The sequence below is a fragment of the Ambystoma mexicanum genome, chromosome 11 (assembly GCF_040938575.1).
Source record: "Ambystoma mexicanum isolate Mex_15411 chromosome 11, UKY_AmexF1_1, whole genome shotgun sequence".
Classification (NCBI taxonomy): Eukaryota; Metazoa; Chordata; class Amphibia; order Caudata; family Ambystomatidae; genus Ambystoma; species Ambystoma mexicanum.
This window is the reverse complement of record NC_090934.1, coordinates 1,221,019,568-1,221,034,854: the sequence shown is the minus strand read 5'-3', so window position 1 is coordinate 1,221,034,854 and position 15,287 is coordinate 1,221,019,568. Positions and strand designations below refer to the sequence as shown.

The window sequence follows — 15,287 nt, the reverse complement described above, 5'->3', positions numbered from 1 at the left end:
GGAACAAAGCCCGTTAATTGGTGACAAATGGTCATTGTGTGTGCCCTACTAGAAAAGTTACATCACACCAAGGCAAACCTCTTTTAGAAACGTTCTAAACTAACCCCATCGACAAACTGAATAGCAGGAGTGTACGTTGTGTTGCTTAACATTTTTTTAAAACCTTCTCCCACTCCTTTCGTAGTGCACTGAGGTCTAATAGTTACAACAGGTCAGTTCACAAGCAGAGAATAAGCTCATCAAGATTGTAAATAACCTTTTGATGCATGTCTAATAACAGCACATTTATACCAATATTTTTTACTGCAGTCAACGTTTTATTACAAATATATTTATTCAAACAATACAAACCACACAGTTAATTTAACATTTCAAACAATGCACATTTTTTAGTTACAGAAGGCGACCCACCTTTTAGAGGATTATAAAATGTCAACAGGATTCAGGCACACTTCGAAAATGCGGATAGACAGGAGTACATTAGCATGGAGACAATAGGATCAGGAGCACAGTATAGGGTGAAGGTATAATTACATAAAAATCTCCTGAAGTATGGTAAACAGTCAGGGATGAAGCATCTGGGCATAGATCGAGGTATTGGCCAGGCTCCAGAGGTAATGCAGAGTACTAAAGTGTAATGGCGAATATTCAGCACCCCAGTAACTAGGGACGGACATCAAATTAGAGAGCTGTAGAATGCACGAAAACAGAGGCAGAAGACAAGCAAACAAGGACTGGCAAAACAGGTGTCAAGCACCATGTAGAGAAGTACACAACATTGGAAAGGTGCAGCTTGCCCAATTCTTGAGTAAGTGGTTCAACAAGAACAAACCGGCAAACGTACACGACACCAGTACAAGCGAAAAGTAGCGATCTGCAGGAACTAATCAGCATGCTTTCTAGAAAACAGTTAATCAACCCTGGGAGAGAAGCTAGACCAGAAGCAAGCATATCACTTTGGAGAGCAATTGGTAACAAAAAACAAACACATATAGACAGAAGCACAAAACGTGTGCATCAGAGAACATAGCAGCACTGAAAATGCAGGCAGGCAAGGCATGAAAAACAAACCAGACCTGAGATCAGCATGTACACTGTATTTGAGCAAAAATAATAAGATAAATGGCAGCTTCAGCAAAACAGAGGGAGTGGGAAATGATTAATCGGGGGAAAAATGCTGTTGGAGGGATTACAAGCATTTTGATGAGGGATGGGGATAATGGGAGACTATTGTACATATTATGCAAGTCTGTGTGTGCTGGCAGAGCATCTTCTATTTAGAATTTGCAAAAAGCCCTCTGTGAAAGGTTGGCAACAGAAGGCTGGGAGGAAACCAAATGTATAGGGAAAGCACAATAGGTGTATAAAACATCTTTCATCTATGGGGTAGCTAAGAAAGCTGATGAGAAGTGGCATAGGGGAGGTGGTTATATGGAGCATAGTGCGAGCAGAAGCAGAATACCTGACATACTGCAGTCCAATTTCACTGCCTAAGATTTTATTTTAATTTCTGAACAGACCATATAGCTTGTTCCTCTTCGGGAACTTCCCATGAGCCGTCAAAAGATAATCCGTACAACCAGATCACCCATTTTATGCAGAAGTTTTTCCCAGCAGTGCATTGGTGCGTGCAACCCGGTCTCAAACAAGGAGTCCTTGGTTGGTATACAGGCTTTCTGCAAATTCAAAGGAGGTGCAGTGAAATACTCTTCCTTTTCATTCAGTCACTGGGAATTGATGAGAGGTTTGTCATACGGCCGATGGATGATTAAAGGCTAAACACTATTTTTACAATAATAAAAACCCTTTTCACCTGAAAAACAAAATCACGCTCACTACCATCAGCCGTCTAGAGTCCAATTCCATTCCCGAAAGCAGACCACTGCAATTCATCAGTCGGCTGGCGGCAAGGTAACCAGAGTTAAATTGTATGGCCTCATACAGAAAACACTGCATCTGGGTGCACCTAAGCGCTGGCACGGTTTTCAACCAAGAACAACAAACTGGAGACTATGGGGCACCTCCGGCAAAGATAAGTTCCAAAGCAGCTTGGATGTCTCCTCCAGTAGCCTGTAATGCCCTCAAGCTCAAGTCATCATCCTGGATGCCCATGTCCCTCAGCTGTTGCAGCTGCGGTTGCCATTGGCTCTGCGGAGGCAAAAAGAAAAAACGTTGTCAGAAGAGACTGATACACAAAATAGACAACCTATGCCTGTGAAGGCCTCTAGGAGGGGAGGACTGAAGGAGAAATGCTCAAGGGCGACAAATGTTCGTAAACAGTACTTTAACAGGAAAAAACACGCAACCCTTTACAGGGGCACCATGGTGATGAAGACTTCTTAGAACCGTGGGTAGTCTCAACATTTTCTGGGGGTACAAAATGTTCAGTTTGGTCTTTGTCCAGGGGGGCAATATCGATGATTGCCCAAAACTCAAAACCCCCAAAACACTAACACTACTCTATTAAAGCCCAGGGAGTGGTGTGAGGGGGGTTCTAAGTCACAAAAAAGAATGCGTTCTTCTTAAAAGTGCACTGGTCATGTAATATTGATAAAAAACAAAAACGTTACTCACCGTAGTGACAACTGCACTCTTAGTGTCCTTTTCTTTGCATAGGCCGACATCTAGCGGTTGGTGCGCAGTATTGCATGACTTGTTTTCGAAATTGGAAAAGGGACGTTGACGGGGCATGTCTAATACTATCCCTACCGTCGCGTGCACTGCACCCATGGTCCTTCACGCATCGAGGTCCTCAGATGGGTTTTTTTCTGACATGAGGGTGCATGAAGTGTGTATGAGTACTGGAAGGTAAAGAAAGGTATAAGATGTACAAGTTGTCTATGTAACTTCAACTCGGACTGAGGGGAGGAAGGGGGGGGGGTGCATGTGAATCTAAGCAGATCCAAGCTTCAGAAAAACAATTACAGGTATGTAATATTGGTCTTCTGAGGCTTGTGGACATGCTTAGAATCACATGCTTTGCATAAACTAGCGAGCAGTACCAGGAGGAGGAGTTGGGTTGATAGACGGTACAGAGGCAAAAAGATGTCTTAAGACCACCTGTCCCACCTTAACATTACTTCTTGATTAATTATCTACACAGTGCTGCTGTGCGAATGTGTGGACTGAACTCTATGTTTCTGCTTTACAAATTGCCTCTACAGGCACATTTGTGATGAATGCCAAGGTTACACAGGTACGACGAGTTGAGTGTGCTCTGGGTGTAAACGGTAGTGTCTTTTTTGGATAGTGTGTAGCATTGTTGAATGCAATTAACAATCCACCTTGAAATTGCTGCTTTATAGACAGTCCCCTTCTCCACCTGCAGCTAGTGAAACGAAGAATTGGTCAGTCTTCCTTAGTGATTTAGTTCTGTCTAGATTGTACATCACCACTCTACTGACGTCTAGTGTATGGAGGGCATATTTCTCAATAGTTCTGTGGGGTTTGAAAGAACGCTGGAAGTTCTATTGATTAATATGACATTTTATATGTAAACTTAGGTGAGTAGCGTGGATGTGTTCTTAAGATCACATTACCGCTATGAATGATGGCAAAGGGGTCAGCAACTGATAGTGCTTATAGCTCACTGACCCTTCTTAGAGGTGATGACTATAAGAAAAGCAGTCTTGTAGGTAAGCTCATTAAGGCCAGCTTTATGATTGCGTTTAAAAGGAGGCCTCATAGGTTTTGTTAGGACATTTAAATCCCACCCTGGGGGTGGTGCTGAAATTGGGGAGATGCATTCTTTTAACCTAGAGGTCTTCAAATTGTGGGGCGCGGCCGCATCCCCGGGGGTGCGTGACAGCCCAGCATGAAATGTAAAAAAAAGAATTATTTTTTTTGATTGGAGGAAATGGGCATGGGCGGCTCACATGGTCGGACTGGAGAATAACACTGTCTTAGGCACCGATGAAAAAGTGGCCCGCAGTTGAAAATGGATATTCATTCCTTTAGTGGCAGACTGTTTGAATAGTACCCAAGTGGGTGTTTATTTGTTAAAATGTAAGCAAATTGTGATATTTAAAAAATATTTATTCAGCAACAATGGTCAAAACTACTAGCTGCATAGTGAAGTAACACATCAAACTGGCCCACATTGGCAAAAAAGGTGGGCCATTTTGACTGGCCCACACTAGCATTGTTGGTACGGGCATTACCCTATAGGCCAGTCCGAGCCTGGTGGCTCATCCGTAATGGGCGAGGGGGCATCCACCCAGTGGCCCCCTCACGCATTATGGAGGAGCAGAGGAGCCAGCCCAGTGAAACACTGAGCACACCCTCAGCTGCTTTTTCCAGCTCAGGGAGTGCTCCTGGTCTGGCTGAACTGTCAAAGGGAAACACGGTTTCCCTTTGACAGTTCAGTTCAGTTCCCCGGCCGCACATGATCACTGAGCCATGCAAGGCTGGGTGTGTTTTGCTTCGCCAGCCTTGCATTCCTTATTGGAATGCTGTATGGGGCACTGCATGTCTGTATGTGCAAGGGGGAGCTCCTGTGCCTCCTCGCACATATGGACAGAGTAGCCTGGAGTTCAGCACCTGCAGAAGGTAGGTTGGTTAATGTATCTTTTATTTAAATGTGTATGTATGCTTGTGTTAGGAGTGAGTGTATGGTGATGGATGCTCGTGTGAATGATAGAGTGATTGCTGTGTGAATGTATGTGTGTGTTTGTTGAGCCGATTTTGGCGAGTGTGGGACGGGGGGAGGAGGGTTGTGGAAACCTAGAACCGCTCGGTATAGGCACGTTATAAATGCCATATCATATACAAAGGCATTTTTAAAATGCCTTTGTTGCACACTCCCCCTACCTACCTGCCAAAATCAGCTCTCCTTCTGAAGCGCTGTGTAGCCCAGGTGACAGGCATGGTATTTTTTTTACTGGATATCCATCATAGATGTCCAGTCAAAAATACCATGCTTTCCCCCTTGGCCGCCCAGCGCCATGCATACACACATAATCATGTTGATTGTGTTGGGCACTGTGGGGCCCAGGGGACATGGATGGTATCTTTTTATTGGACATCTATCGGATGTCCAGGAAAAAATATCATGCCCGTCACCTGGGCACCCCCCAGCCCCAATTGCCAACTGTTTGGCTTTTCACCCATTATTTTTTTAAGTATGCTCTAAAATGCAAATTCACCGGGGAAACTGTCCCGCCCCCCCCAAGCCCCCCTTGATTGGCATATCTGGTGGAAACAATTATGCCCCACCACTTAAATTCACCAGGCATCACTGGTCCTGGGACTGTGCTGGGGCAGAGTGGGGGAGCCCAGGGATTGTGGTGAGAGCAGGAGGGGCAGGAGCCATCCGATAGTGGTGGGAGCAGGCTTTGTAGTGGGATGAGGGAGGCCAGAGACTGATGGGAGCAGATGGGGGAGCCCAGGGACTATACTGGAAGTAGGGTGCGGTGACGGCGCGCAATAGTTCATAGCCATTTGGACTTACTGTCCATTTGGCATTTTGGGGGGGCCTGATCGTCCCACATTTTGCTCAGGGGGGGCCCGGCCTAAAAAGTTTGAAGACCACTGTTTTAACCCCTTCCATGAAAGCTTTAACAACTGGGACTTTCCACCAAGACACTTTGCTGCGTGAGGTAGTGTACGCTGCAAGCGCTGCTAGATGGACATTAAGCAAATTTAACACTAAACCAGAGTAAAAAGTGTACCAGGTAGTGTATAATATTAGAAGGTGAACAGTCAATGGGATCAACATTATTCCTTCTACACCATAAAACAAAATCGCTTCCATTTATTGAAGTAGCAGTGTCTTGTGTTCGGCTTATGTGCTTCCCTTAAGATGTCCATCCATCGTTCATGTAAGTTAAGGTGCCCAATCTCTATGACCTCAGGAGCCAAGCTACTAAATGGAGTGTCTAAGGATGTGGATGGAGGGTTGTTCTTTGATGTTGCGACAAGTTGTAAGGGCGGTTCCATGTTCTTAGATTGCCATGTTTTTTTTCATGAGGTTTTTTGCAGAATAAACATCCCTTCCCGGTCATCTTGTCGCTATTCCAGACACCCACCTGCCCCTTATATCACCTTAACCCCACCCATATTTTTCGATAAGTTTATTCAGCTGAACATTTTCGTCAAAAAATGCAGTGAAAAAAAGCCTGCCGATGTAACGTTGTTGTACCGTAAGTGCTCGGTAGCTTGATTGGTGGGCAGATCTCTTGAGTAGGTGTGAGAAACTGGTTTGCATGCCCACATTGGAGCTATTAGGATCATAGTGATCTGTTCCTGCTGCAATCTGTGGATTATTCTGTTGAGAAGAGGTGTTGGGGGAAAAAGCGTACGCACAACTCCCTGACCAACTTATCCACAGTGCATTCCACAAGGACCATTTCTGGGGAAAACTGGATGCTTACGCATGGAATTGTGCATTTTCTTGTGTTGCAAAGAGATCTATGTCTGGATGCCCCCATTCTTTGAAGACATTGTTTAGAATATGTATGTGTGTAATTCCCACTCATGTTCTGTGGGAACCTCTGTTTCTGATTAACACAACTACCAGAAAGTTGTTCTCCCCTGGAACATGCTGTGAGAGGAGGAATAGGTTTCTCTGGAGAGAACAATTCCACATTTTCTGTGCTAGTTTGGACAGACTTGGAGAATGTGTCCCGCCTTGTTTGTTGATGTAAAATATGGTTGTTGTGCTGTCTGAGGACTTAAACCGTAATTGGCGTTGAAAGGCTTGTAGGGCTTTGAAGACGGCCAGCAACTCCAAGATGTCAATATCCTATTTCAACAGAGGCTGTGTCCACATGACATGCACGGTTTGGTGGAGCTAATGGGCTCCCAACCCTGAAAGTGATACGTCCGTTAGAGGGGCTTCCACTGCAGGGGCGTGAAAGGGTATTCCCTTTAACAGGTTTTCCTTTGTTCACCACTGCAGTGGTTCCACTACAGCTTACAAAACCACCACTAGATCGTCCCAGTGACCGGCTGCATGAGACCATTGTTTCGCCAGCCACTCCACTATTGGACGCATGCGCAACCTTGCATGTGGCACTAGAAAGATAGACGTAGGAAGCCATCATTCCGAGAAGGCACATTACCTTTTGAACAGTTATTGGATGACCGGCTGTGTAACAAGGACCTTGAAGTAGCATATTTTGGACCCGGTCGTTGGATGGGAAGACTAGAGGGTCTTCTTTTTGAATTATTGCGCCAAGAATGGTTTGATTTGGCTGGGAATGAGGCTTGATTTCTTCTCGTTGATGGAAAAGCCTAACTGAAACAGGAGGTTGATTGTGTTTTGTGTGTGCTAGATAAGGATAAACTGCGATGGATTTCCTGCGTAAGTGAGCTGCTGCAACTGCTAGCACTTTTGTGAACACTCGATGGGCTGAAGCAATGGTGAAGGGGAGTACCTTGAACTGGTAGTGAGTGAACCCTACCCTGAACCTTGATGTGCTTCTGGTGAGCTGGCAACATTGAAACATGAAAAGTATGCATCTCTCATGTCCAGAGTTGCAATGTAATCCCCTTTTGAAGAAGGATTCCCTCCTGTAAGGTAGTCATCCTGAAATTTTGAGACTTGACATACGTGTTTGCAGGTCTTAGGTCTAACACAGGGCACATGGTCTCGTCTTTCTTTGGATTAAGGAAGTGCACAGAATAAATACCCTTGTTAAGCTCTTCCAGAGGAACAAGGGCTACTGCTCCTTTTTCGAGTAGTGACTGACCTTCTGCTTCGAGAATTAGCTGATGTTCCTTGGACATCCTTCTGGACCTGGGCAGATGATCATGAGGTATCTCCAGAAACTTGATGCAGTAGCCCTCTGACAAAGTTGATAGCACCCCCTTATCTGTAGTAATCCCTCACATGCGTGGGTAAATAGTGAAATGTGACCCCAACTGGGGAGCCATGGAAAGGAATCTGGATGTCTGTCTCATTGTTTTGCGGGGTTGGCTGCACCTTTACTGGCTTGGCCTCTGCTCAGGCCTTAGCCTCTTCCTAATGCTCTCTGGAAGGAGTTGAAAGGATGATGGTTGAGTTTAGCTTGAATACCAAGGTGAGGAGGTAGCACCAGTTGAAAAGGATGACTGCGATGCCTTAGAATACCCCTGGCCATGAAAAGTGCGACGGGTATTAAATGATCCCTGCTGCATAAAGTGTTTATTTAAATTTGACGAAGGGTTTTGAGGGTCTCATGCTCCTTTTTTGACGTCTCTAGTGCATCATCGACTGCCTTTGCAAACAGGGCCTCATTTTCAATAGGCATATTAAGATAGTCTGCGACTCCGGCTTAAACCTTGAGTGTCTAAGCCAGGAGTGGCACTTAATCAGTGTTCGTTCAGCTGCTATTTTCCCTACAGCGTGTGCTGCATTAAGAATGTTTTATTATGGAATTAGCTACCCGTTTTCCTTGTGTGTGTCTGCAGAGGCTCTGATACCGCATCCAGGTGCTCCTCTACAGATCCCATTGGGCCCCGTTATAAATTGCCATTAGTGTGGTGTTATTGGCAATTCTAGATTGAAAAGCTGCGGACGTAGCCACTTTTTTACCCAAACTATAAATCCTTGTGCTCTCCTTATGGAGAGGAGCTTCTGAAGTTGCTAAGGGAGTGCCTGCCCTTTTACAGGTAGTTGTGACCACTCTGGAGTCCAGCTTTAGGTGGCCTGCAATGTATAAGTTACCGGTTTGAACTGCTTGTCTATCCATGGGTTTACTGGTTTTGTGAGAGAAGGAGTGGATAGAGATGGCAGGATGTGTTTCTTTACAGAGTGCAATAAGGGAATGTATTGGCCCACAGATTTCTTTTCATTTAAGATATTATCCACAAAATCGGTAGCCTCCCCTGACTCGTGAGTCTCTATTTTAAAGTGTTCCGCGGCTTTCTTTAATTGATCATTAAAGAGAAGCTGATCACCAAAAGGAGAATCAGCCACAGGCTCATCCGGGACACCAGGGTATTGAATGAGGTAATCATCAGGTTTGTCATAATCTGTACCAGGATCATCATCAATAAAGATATCCTCACCCTCGTCTAGACTAATAACTGATTGAGTTAATGGCTCAGAGACATTTTCCACTCTAGGTGTCTTTGCTGGTGGATCCCCTGCTCTCCCTGTGATATATATTTTTGCTTATTAGGGCGTTTTTCCGAAAAATGTACAAATGAAGACACCTTAATCCACTGTGGCTTCAAAGCGCTCTGTGGTGCAGGTGCCTGTAGCTGAGATTTCTTTTAATGGGAACACTACTTCTTCTGGGTTAGTTTAGGATTTGCTGTGCAAGACTTGCGACAAGGGGAAGTGACATTGGTGTATATGGGAGCCATTGGAAACAGTTTCCATCTGTTTCAACGACTGTTTTGGCTTTTCTGTACTAGTAGACGCATGTCTGTATGTCTGTTTCGGCGCAGGTATCCGAGAAGACGAAAGCGCTGAAGATGTGTACGTGGCAGCAACTGCGCTCAGCGGCTGTTTGGATTTAGACTTGTGCGTCGAAAGCTGGGGCGGCTGGCCCATTGCAGCGATATGCGCTGCGCCCCACCAAATACATGTCTTATTATTAGTAAATGACTCACTAATAGCAGGGCTTACACGTTTCACTTTCATTGATGCAGCTCGTATCAATGAAAATGAAACGTGTGCAGCAAGCAGGAGCAGGGCAGTACAAGCCGGTGATACAGGCTGCTTTATTTATTTGCTAGCACAGGCTAACTGCACTATAAGTGCAGTGGGGCCGGCGCTCTCAAGAGTCCACCCCACTGGACATGCTCAGTGCAGACTGAGCCAGGCTGAGACATCACAGTGTCTCCAAGCCAGGCTCAAATGAAGGCCTGGGGGCGTTCAAATTGAAAATGCCCCCTTATACGGTCTCCCATCCAGGCGAGGGTCGGATTATAGTTTGCTGACATCACCCGAGCCTATGTCAGGTGGGGTAAGGCGATGCGGGTGTGATTTCACAAGCTGAGGGAGGCACTAGGCAGGATCTGGTTTTCAGTTCAAGCATCCACCTTCCCCTCACCTTGTGAGTGACTGGTGCCATGTTTTCAACAGGCTTCTGGAGGAAAAATGGTGCCAGGCCAGAGCCTAGCAGGAAATGCGGAAGTCCAGATATTTGCGGAGGACGAGTAACCATTTATTTAATGATTAACTACTCTGGGAAATTAAGCATCAATAGGTCGTGATACCTTTTTCTAAGTACTGACTCAAAAACCTAAAATGATGTGACTGCGAGTCAAGCAGATTCGCAGTCGCATAATTTGAACTTTTTGAGTCAGTCAGCCCTTGCGAGATGTAAATGCAAATGTCAGTGCACATTACATCTCACAGTAACAGAATTTACATTCTAAAAGCAGCTTCGTCAGACCGTGATGCTTCTCTTAAATCAAGAAAATCAAAGCCTCCTGGACTGGTGCTGCTTTTAAAAGGTTAAATTAGGTCATTGCGAAAGTCCTAATGTGCAATGTATTTACAACTTGTACATAGTCACTTAAGTTGAACTTTAATGAGTGTCAAATCGACTCAGACTCATAAAAGTTCAAATTATGTGACCAAGTGTGATATGTAAATGCACTGCGCAGTACAACTTGCAGTAAGCATTTCTGTGATTCTCTTGTGAAAAAAGGAAGGTCATATCATTTATGACCTTCCTTTTTTTGAAGGGGAATAACAAGAATGTTTTAACCTTCCACTTAATTGATGTTCCCAAAAAGGAGGGAGGACACTGCTCTCAATGCAGTGTCCACAATACCCTGTGTAAGCTGTGTGATAAAGGGAGGGCATTGAATGTGAAAAGATGCTCATTCCATCCGTTGAAGGTGTTCAGTGTTTCTTGACAAACTAGTCAAGAAACAGTGAACCCCTTTAACAAGTAGGTGTTGTGTGTGTGTGCAGGCATAAGGATGGCCAATGGTTTTGCCCCGTGGCCCTGCAGAGGCAGACTACAGAGTTGGCCTTCAGCTGCTTTAGGGCTGCCTCACTGAAAGTGAGGATTATGCCTTTTGACTACCCGTCGCTGTACCTATTTGAAGCATGTTCGGTTGTTGTATGGGTTGTACAAGCTATCTATGATGAAGCAAGACTGATATGCTTAATCAAATGGCTAGACTGGTATTTTGGTACAGCATGCAACATCTGTATAAAAGCCTGGAAATCGTTTTGTTACAGGCTAGTTGTGACATCAAAACTGATCTGCAATAAGAAAATGGCATCACAACTGTTCTGTAATCATTACGCTCCAGTTGTGACATTGCAATGCATCTTGCTTGTGCAAGCAGAAAGAATTACAGATGTCACTGCAGCACTTAAAATGTCTTGTTTGCAGAGTAGTTTTTTGTGACACATTGCAGCCAGTAATTGACAATGAACTGTATGATCAAGAGTCTGCATGTTATTTATTTTAAATCACAAAAGAAACGTTTTTGTTCAATACATTTGATTAAATTGCTTAAACTGGTAATCCAGCTTCATTTTTAATTTTTAAAATCCAAACAGATTCTATATTGATTATATGGATCAGCAAATTGAATATCTCTTACATTATATTAATCAAGAGACAAGGTATTACCGGGAATTACAGTGTGTGGCCATGTATTATATGGAATGAAATACCCGCAACCATACATAAAAAGGATATTGCAAGTCACCTTGGAATTCCGTGACCTTCACGGTAGGGGTACATTATCCTATATACACAATATCTTTCTGTGGCATGGCGTTTTTTACTGCACATCGATTATAAAGCAAACTTAAGTTCTATATGATAATATCTAGACTGCCCTTCATTGGTACAGCCAGTTTGCATTTGTTTTCTTATTGTGGCATGGCCTCTTAATGACAAAGCCAACAGGAAAATGGTCTTATGTGGGAATACTGCCATATATTGTCAGAGGTAGCTTGTAGTATCATTACGTCATTATGTGTAAAGCAAATAAGTATCTATTTTTATATGGGAAAACTGGCATATTTTGGTGCAGCTAGCATGGAAATGTATGGGCACAGCCAGTAAAAGGTTTTTTATACTGGCATATATTGAGGGGAAAGGCATCATGAAAATATGTTGGGAAATGCTCCTGTGCACTCTACAAAACCAATGGCAAACTATCTTTTTACCCAATTTCTCACAGAAGGGGGGGGGGGCTGTATGCGTACAGATACAGACCCCATAAATTGGGGACAGGAAATGTCAGGAAATGTCAGATGAAGAGTCTGCAGTGCGTATCGCCGCCATATGTGAATAGATTACGGTCATTGGCAGGAAGAAGGCGATTAGGAACCATCGTCCCTACTATGCATAGGCAAACGATGGAAGCAAATTGCAATTTCGGGGTTTCACGGTTTCCTTTATTAGTATATTCCATTGCCTCAGATGGATAAGGACAACTTAATGCCCAGTTTAGCATCCGGTGCTGGAAAATGGATATATGAACTAGAGAAAATGACAGGAGGTAACAGCAATAGGAGACATTAAAGGTCTCCTTGCAGCATTCTTGGGGAAAGAGCTGATGACATTTGGTCTACAGCAGACTACGCAGGAGTTACAGCGCAGAACACGGCGCACAATGGCGCGCTGTTTAATAATTGTAGAGCAGCTGTCTGGAAAGTGCTTAGAGTGCAGTGTCCTGATACATCAGATATGGGAGCTATGACACGAAAGATGCAGGAAGATGAATATCTGCTTGCTTACATTCAACATTTTCAAGAGCAGTGGTCTTTGGAAACGCAAGAGACGTGGGGAAAATATATACCAGTCTTTTATCATATCCCATGTCAGGGATTGCCAGAGCAAGTACAGAGACAGCTTAAGGAATTGGTGGGTAAAGAAGCAAAGCCCTGGCCAGAAATCCAGCTGACCATTGCGCATCATTGCCGATTGTTACAAGAGAAAAACAAGAAGGAAGATACTAGAAAGGTAGAGGAAGCCAAATTAGTGCAGAAAAAACTGTCGAAATATGCCATTGAAGGGGCGATGTTAACCAGTGGAGATGGGACAGGATTGCAACAAAATGTAGGTATGCCGCAGGTGAATAACCAACGGCATCCAGTTCAAAGAGGAAATGGATTTATGCAGAGAGGAAGAGGAGGTTTCCGGGGACGAGGAAGCTTTCAGAATAATAAAAGGTTATTTCCAGAACAGTCAAGGTAGTAATCAAGGTATGCAGGATGGACAAATTAGGAGATTCCCTCCTGTACGTTGGACATGCTGGATGACTTGGCACATAGCGCGTATATGTGGGAGCCAAGGGTATGTACAGAATGGGCAATTCTCAAGAGGGGGACGCGGAATATAGCATATAGCCAACAAAGAAGGGATTGGTCAGCCCAAGATCAGACAGTAAATCAGACACAAGCACCCCAAATACAGCATGCTTTTCAATCACAGCAAGTACCATTGAGTCCGCCACAAGAACAATCACAGCATGCACCTATGCAGATACAACAGAGCGCAAACACGGGACAATTGTTGACTCCTAGAGTAGGGGGTGTCAATGTCGAGAGTGGGAATCCTTTTACAGGTACAAGGATAAGCATGTACACACAACAGGACAGCTCACTGGGGGACTTCATGTGTTCAGTACTGTCTGTGATGCCTAATCCTAATGAGGAACCGAGGGTTGACGTCACAATAGGAGGCAGATCCTTTTCTTTTTTAGTTGATACTGGAGCAACACGCTCATGCATACGAGAGGGAAAATTCTTTTCGTCAGGTAATACCATGAATGCTCAAGGTTTAACAGGAGCTACAAGTAGAGTTCCTTTTACTGAAAACTTGCCAGTCTCAATAGGAGAATGTGATAGGTCTGTTCCATTATTGTATTAGAAACAGATGCCAGTTAATATACTGGGTCGGGATTTAATGACAAAGTTGAACGTGACAATTTCTTTACCCATGAGAGTATAGTGTATTCAACACCAGGAATACATTATTTAAATGTAAGCACGCTTATCATGGCATTCACAGGGCAAATAACCTTGCGTGGGAAGCCATTGGAGCCTGAGGTTTTTTTTATTATGGCATGCGTATTCTGTTAACATGGCCATCTGGATTAGTGGGCAAAGTTATGAGAATACCTGATGAATTTTTATTCAGGTCACAGATACCCATGAATGAGGAAGGGGGGCAGATATTCCCCTTAGAATTACAGGCAGCCATAGTTCGAGGAGAATTGCCCGTGCCTGAGGGATTCGATGATAAGGGCAGGCCATGGAGAACAGTGATTGCTATTGAAGAAGGGTTCAGGTTGACTGACATCACCTACGAGGATATGTTTAAGGATGACCAGTCAGATGACGAAGTAGTGTTTGAAATAAGCATTACATATTGGATTAGAACAGCAAGGAGAAAATCCCACAGCAGATAGCGATCATGCGGCACCGACCCACATATTTTAATGAGGATATGGACAAAGTGCCAGTTTCCTTATGTGCAACAGGTCCCTATGATTTAGGACTACTGAAAGAGGTAGAAGAGGTTAAGATTAAGCTGAAACCAGGAGCAATTCTGCCCTGTGTATGGCAGTACCCCATGTCCAGAGAAGACGATGAGGGGATTTTTAAGACTATATCAGCTATGATGGATGAAGGCATTCTAGTGACGTCAGTCACCATGCAATACTGCGGTGTATCGGATCAAAAAAAGTAAGGGGAGTGGGGGGTTGTGGTGTTAAATTCAGGACATGGGACCGATTAACCAGATTGTAGAGGCAGAGTTTCCTCTAGTTCCTAATCCGGCGACGATTCTATATAGTATCCCTGTTGAGGCGCAATATTTCATTGTGAGTGACTTGAAAAAAGCGTTTTTCTCAATTCTGTTGCATAAGGACTCCCAAGACCTTTCATCGTTTACATTTTGTCAGACTACACTGAAAAGCACAAGGTTACCCCAAGGGTATTGTGAGTCTCCACTGATTTTTAACAGAGTCCTGCAGACGGACTTAACAATATAGATTTGCTGAGTGTTGGGTTGCAGTACGTAGATGACATGTTAGTTTGCAGCACGACTAAGGAAGAGTAGATGATACTCGGTTCAATTAATGATTACCCTTGCAAAGAAAGGTTATAAAGTGGACAAAGAGAAATTGCAGTATTGTCAAAAAGAAGTGTTGTACATAGGCCAGTTAATCTCGCATGAAGGAAAGAAGGTCACACCAGAAAGGGCTGAGGGGATTTTAATAACAGCACAACCGCACACGATAAAGCAAATACAGCAGCTTTTAGGACTGTGCAATTCTGTTAGAGCGTGGATATTTGATTACAGTTCATATACAAAGCTATTGCTGCAAGCCTTGAAAAAAAGCACAGCAAAGTTTAAAAAAAGATTGAATGA

The 15,287-nt window shown here is 44.0% G+C and overlaps 1 protein-coding gene across 7 annotated transcripts in view; it reads right to left on the bottom strand.

The window, feature by feature from the left end:
* Positions 1-296: 296 nt before the first annotated feature.
* Positions 297-15,287, bottom strand: part of UBL7 (ubiquitin like 7) — a 396,382-nt gene continuing 381,391 nt past the window's right edge. For all 7 annotated transcript variants that reach the window (XM_069624581.1, XM_069624586.1, XM_069624580.1 and 4 more), the window contains one exon: positions 297-2,148. In XM_069624581.1, the coding sequence (XP_069480682.1) occupies positions 2,011-2,148 (138 nt within the window). In that variant the 3' untranslated portion in view covers positions 297-2,010. The remainder of the gene's footprint in view (positions 2,149-15,287) is intronic.